The sequence below is a fragment of the Punica granatum genome, chromosome 6 (assembly GCF_007655135.1).
Source record: "Punica granatum isolate Tunisia-2019 chromosome 6, ASM765513v2, whole genome shotgun sequence".
In the NCBI taxonomy this organism is placed as follows: Eukaryota; Viridiplantae; Streptophyta; class Magnoliopsida; order Myrtales; family Lythraceae; genus Punica; species Punica granatum.
Window position 1 is genome coordinate 4,950,858 of NC_045132.1, and position 5,783 is coordinate 4,956,640.

The window sequence follows — 5,783 nt, forward strand, 5'->3', positions numbered from 1 at the left end:
ATTTCTTCTGTCTCTAGATCATATAACTTCCATCCCTTTTGGCCATACGGGTATCCCATAAAAACACAACGACGTGCTCGACTCTCAAATTTGTCGGTAGGCTTAGGTCTCTTGGAAGCATAACATAGGCAGCCGAATACCCCAAGGTGATCTAGTCTTAATGACTTTTGAAAAATGACTTCAACTGGAGCTTTTCCCGATAACACAGCCGTAGGCGTATAATTAATCAAATATGCTGCCGCAAGTACACATTCTCCCCATAATTTAATTGGTAGATGTGCATCAAAACGCAAAGAACGTGCCATCTCTAGCAAATGCCGATGTTTTCTTTCCACACGCCCATTTTGTTGTGGCGTATCTACACAAGACGTTTGATGAACTATTCCATTTGCATGATAAAAATCACGCATAGCTTTAGAAGTGAACTCCCGACCATTGTCTGATCGAAATGTCTTAATAGATTTCCCAAATTGATTCTTTATCATATTATAGAAGCCAACCAACCACTTATGAGTTTCGGTCTTATCACTCATCAAATAAACCCATACACACCGACTATGATCATCAACCAAAGTGAGAAAGTATCGAGCACCCGATATAGAGGCTACACGGTAAGGGCCCCAAACATCTCCATGAATTAAATCAAAACATGCTTTAGCATTGTTCAAGCTTTCAGGAAATGGATTACGTGAAAGCTTTGCATGGGCACAAGCATCACAAACAAACTTTTCATCCGTTTTTATTGAAACACCGGGAATAGAGTGCAAGACTTTACTAGACGGGTGACCCAAGCGCTTATGCCACAAGAGATGACCTGTCTTCTTTACGGCCATGTGAGCTAATGTAGGTTGCTTCTGCTTGAGCCAATATACCCCCCTCCATAGCTCACCCGATCCAATCACTCTCCTCGTGGCTCGGTCCTGTAATTTGCAAGATCGAGAACAAAATGTTAATACACAATCTTGGTCCGTTGCCAATTTCCCAACCGATATCAAATTGCAGTTAAGGCCAGGAACAAATAACACGTCCTTCAGCATGAAATCATTGAGATAGACATTGCCATTTTTAGTGGCAAAAACGAATTTGCCATCCGGAATACCGATCGAGATTGTATGCGTGAGGTCCTCCACGTCCGAAAGCAATTCAATTTTCCCTGTCATGTGCATCGATGCACCCGAGTCTAATACCCATTCTGTCAAACAATTCGGTAAAACAACATTACCGGCTAATTGCTCCGACATAGCTGCACGTTCACCAAAAATCGTGGCCAGCTGACTTAGTTGGTCCTCCGAAATCCCTGTGATGGTAATGTTTCTTCCTGTTGCATGTGTGACAGCATGGTTGCCAGCTGCCTTACCTGGAGTCTGCCCTTGAACTGTCTCGGCTGGAGAAAAATATGCCTTTTGACTTTTGTTGCCATCTGCTTTCTGCCCATAATATTGCTTCGTTGAATTCCCTTGTTTGATCCAGCCTCTTCCTTTTCCTTTGAAATCACGATCGGCAGGGTATCCATGAAGCTTCCAACAATCCGATCTTTTATGACCCGTCTTTCCACAGTAGTCGCAAAGAACCCTAGGTCCTCTCCCTTGCCGCCCGTCTCCTGCATAATATGCCGCAGACTCCAGTTGTTCACTTCTTCCTCCTTGTGTCATCGACCAGCGCAACTCCTCATCGGCAACTTGCGCAAAGGCTCTGTTCAGTGTAGGCAGAGGATCCATATTCAGGATTTGCGATCTTACCGTTGCAAAAATTTCGGAGTCCAGACCCATCAGAAACTGATGAAGTTTCTCGACTTCCTTATTCCTAGCCATCTGGTCTACGGCTCCACAGGTGCAGCCACCGCAAGTACACTCTGCTGTCTCGAGGTATCCCTCCAGTTCGTCCCAGAGTGATTTCAGTTTTGAGTAATATTCAATAACCTGTTGTCCCGACTGCTTCAGGTTGCATATACCTGTTTTAATCTGCTGAACCCTGGGAGCATTACCTCGTGCGAATTGTTGCTCGATTTCATCCCACATCATCTTGGCATCATTGGCATGCACAACTGCTCCTTGCAAACTCTTATCGAGCGAGTTGAAAATCCATGAACAAATCATCGAGTTGTTGATCTTCCACAACTGGAACTCTGGCCTCGTCGGGTTGGGTTGCTTCAAAGATCCATCAATAAATCCGGTCTTGTTCTTAGCCTCGAGTGCTCTAATCGTGGCCTTCGCCCAGGTCTGATAGTTCTGTCCATTGAGAACCACAGGGACGAGAGCTGTGCCCGGGTTATCTGAGTGACTCACAAAATAGGGTGAAGTCACGTCCATTGGCTTCTTATCTGCCATGGCTCTATTCTCTTGTCTCTCCTTCTTCAAGGCTCTGATACCATATTAAGTTCGACAATAGGTCGAACTAGGATAGAGGAACAACTGGTAAAGAACACAATCTGTGTATTATTCCTCACACTTTTTGTTCAAGTCCATACGCATATATATACATTCTTCCTTTTCATGTACGAGAAGAAAGACTCAATAAGGAAAGATAGTACAAAAGATGGAAAAGAATGATCTAGAATAAAGAGTACTTGGAAAGATGAAATTGTCATGATCTCATTAAAAATCTTTCCTAAACTATATGAATCCTCATTATTGGCCTACGGCAATAAGCCTCGTTGATCCTTCGTGCCATTTCGATCAACATTTTCTCACGGTCTGTCCATCCCGTTGTTCTCTACTTGGCGTCGCTTCTTTCAAACGTTCTATGAATTAATATAATCATTTCTCAATTGGACTATTAATATTATTATTATTATTATTATTATTGTTTGTTTATGCGAGCTTCTATAGATATATGTACTGTGGAATCATTTGCTTCATTGCAGTGCATTGATTATAAGCCTTTCTTACTTGATCTCCTTCTCGGGTAGAATGGTTTTGCATGGCAGTTTGGGGGTCATTTTCCAATCTAGAATGGGAATAAAGAATGACTTCTCTTTGGGTATATTCATCTATCCTTGCGAGCATCATATGTAAATCTTTTCTAACTACTCTAGCAATCTCTTGGGCACGTTTAGATGGACTATCATGCACTGTTGGTTTTCTTTCTGGTGTAGGTTACAAGTGGGCATTCAGGATGGTTTAGATGTAATGCCTTATTTGAGCAATACGTCGTTATGTTATTTGGACAATTAAGGTTTGTTTTCAGTCAATCTGATTTTATTTTGTCCATTCTTGCCTTCTCTTGAACAGATTGTACTATATGGTTGCCTGTTCTGATTGAGCTCGTGTAATAATCTTCAATTAGTTAATAACTTCTTCCATCACTGCTACAAATGGATAGTTCCAGGAGTATCGGTTTGTTGCATGGATGATTAGATTAAATTTTTTTGTTCGACTTCTCCGCAAGTAGATTATACTTTTGCAAATACTAATAAACCAAAGTTTTGGGCAATTTCCTTTGCAGATTCGTTTGCTAATGATGGCTTATGTTGTTGCAAATGTCGATGTAAGGGGGGAACAAGTAACTTGGCGTCTCTTAATTGGTAAAATAAAGCTGCAAGCATTAGCTCTTGGTCACCTTTGTTATCTATGTCACATGATAACTACCTGCGCTCTTCAACTACTCTCTCTAGGCAATCGTGTCCTCATCAACCGATGGTTTGCATCAGAGTGAACATTGTTAGTAGCACACTACAAACAACACTTCTTTGCTATTGTAACCTTTAGACAGATCAAGCACATAATGACTGGACATAGAGTGCACGTTAGAGGTGACTCTCTTGCCAGTCCTCATCTCTTTGATGTCAATTTCTATATTACGGATATTCAATTTCATAGTTGTCTTGAATTTTTAGCCGTTATGATCAGCCTTCTGAATTCATGTACAGTATCCATCAGATATATATTGAAGTTAAATATTGGGATATCCATCAGCCTTCTGAATTTTTGTCAATTGTTTCTTTTTGCAAGTATCAATTCATGGAGTGGCATTATTGCCCTTTTCAATATATAATGTGAGTGGTATGTGCGCACCTTTGGCTAGAATTCTGGCCGGAATTTGGCCGAGGGGTAACCTTATTTACATCTTGGTAAGGTTGGGTGATACTCTGCAAAAATCTAAAGGTCATGAGGCAAATCTAAACTCAACTCATAAGTCGGGGAGCAAACCACCTTTTAACTCTGGATTATATATAGTAACACAAGCTAAACAATAAATGCATGTAATAGATGCTATCAACATACTAAAAGTAAATATTATAAAATAAACATATCGTAGTTTATTTACATAAATAAAAGTAAGTATATCATACAATAAAGTTCTCATATTATCTATCCAATTGCACATATAAAATCGAAATATAAATTACTAAACTTATTATTCATAAAAATTGTCAAAAGATTTTAATTAAGTGTTTTAAATGAGAACGTCACAATATACTAAAACATTAAATTACAAAATTACAAAATCATGTTTCTGTATTTAAATAAAATATATATAACATCCTCAGCTAATAAAAAATATTTAAATAAAGAGTCACTTATTATTTATCAAAAGATTTAAATTAAGCATTTTAAATGATAATGTCACTATAAGCTATTAGAATGCATTATATTCAAAATTTACAAAATCAAATTTCTATACTTGAACTAAATCTATATAACAATCTCAAATAATATACATATGATTAAATAAATATTTACAACGCAAATTAAATATGAGAAATTGTTAGAATTGGCACTAAACCATTTAAAATTAGTCTAAAGTTTAGCTTATTAGAAATTATTTTTCAAAAATAGAAATTAATTATTAAATGTCCTTACCATTGATAAGAAGTAATTTCATTTTTAATCTATATATATATATATATATATATATAAAGTTGTAACCCCATAATAAATAGGATCATAAAGTTATTTTTACATCTAATATAAGGTTAAAAATGTAAATATTCAAATAAACAATTATAAAAATATATATCATTCGGATTAAATTATATATATATATATATACATAAAGTTGTATCCCCCATAATAAATTAGGTTAGAAATGTAATTTTATATTTAATATAAGGTCATAAAAATAAATGTTTAAATATCATAATGATTAAATTAGTAAATACGTATAAGTCATTAAATACTTAATAATTTTATTATAAGAGCATATTCTTTGATTTTAAAAAGTATAATTTCAAAATTTATTAAGAAAAAAATTATATTTAGAAAAACATTTCTAACATAATTAGTAACTAAAAGATAAATCTACTGATGTGCAATAAGCATGCTTAAATATTAAACAATTTTTTTTAAAACACTTTTCATTTTTTTTCTTTACAAAATACATGAAAGTCATCTACTACAATTTCTTAAAAAAAATTTATTTAAGAAAATGTCATACTATTTTTGAATATTATCATTTTTTTCATCCATATTTGGTGTTATAATTCATTTTCAATTATCATTTATTAGTTATTGTATTGTAAATATTTGAATGGTTTCAATTTAAAATTTTATATAACTTAATGAACATCTCAATTGTGATGTTTAAATTTATTAAAAATCAATCTAAAAATAGCCACTCTTACCAATAATACATATATCCCATAGGCAAAACAACTAGTATTTCATATATTAAGTTCTGTAAAAGGGAAAATGACACAGTGCATCATAGTTTGAAGACAAGTATCACAGTGCATCATATTTCGAAAAATTAACATGGTGCATCAAGAAAATTTTGAAAATTTTCACCGTGCATCATATCATTACTCTTTCGTCTAAAATAGGATTGAATGGTGATGTTACAAT

General features: G+C 35.2%; 1 protein-coding gene and 1 long non-coding RNA gene across 2 annotated transcripts; one reads left to right on the top strand and one right to left on the bottom strand.

The window, feature by feature from the left end:
- Positions 1-598: 598 nt before the first annotated feature.
- Positions 599-1,841, bottom strand: LOC116209842. The gene is made up of 2 exons (XM_031543567.1): positions 1,223-1,841; positions 599-920 (listed from the first exon to the last, which is right to left on the bottom strand). Exons 1-2 carry the CDS (start codon positions 1,809-1,811, stop codon positions 886-888), a joined length of 624 nt encoding a protein of 207 aa, XP_031399427.1. The 5' UTR covers positions 1,812-1,841; the 3' UTR covers positions 599-885.
- On the top strand, positions 1,480-3,919 carry LOC116209843. The gene is made up of 4 exons (XR_004157345.1): positions 1,480-1,865; positions 1,941-2,979; positions 3,095-3,174; positions 3,445-3,919. It is a non-coding gene; the product is annotated as an uncharacterized LOC116209843 (long non-coding RNA).
- The last annotated feature ends 1,864 nt before the right edge of the window (positions 3,920-5,783 follow it).

Bases quoted from the DNA above. Each gene is read 5' to 3' on its own strand.
- LOC116209842 (XM_031543567.1), bottom strand. From the start codon at position 1,811: ATGGCTAGGAATAAGGAAGTCGAGAAACTTCATCAGTTTCTGATGGGT. The intron at 921-1,222 runs GTAATGTTGTTT...TGCAAATTACAG, and splicing joins TATGTCGGAGCAATTAGCCG to GACCGAGCCACGAGGAGAGT.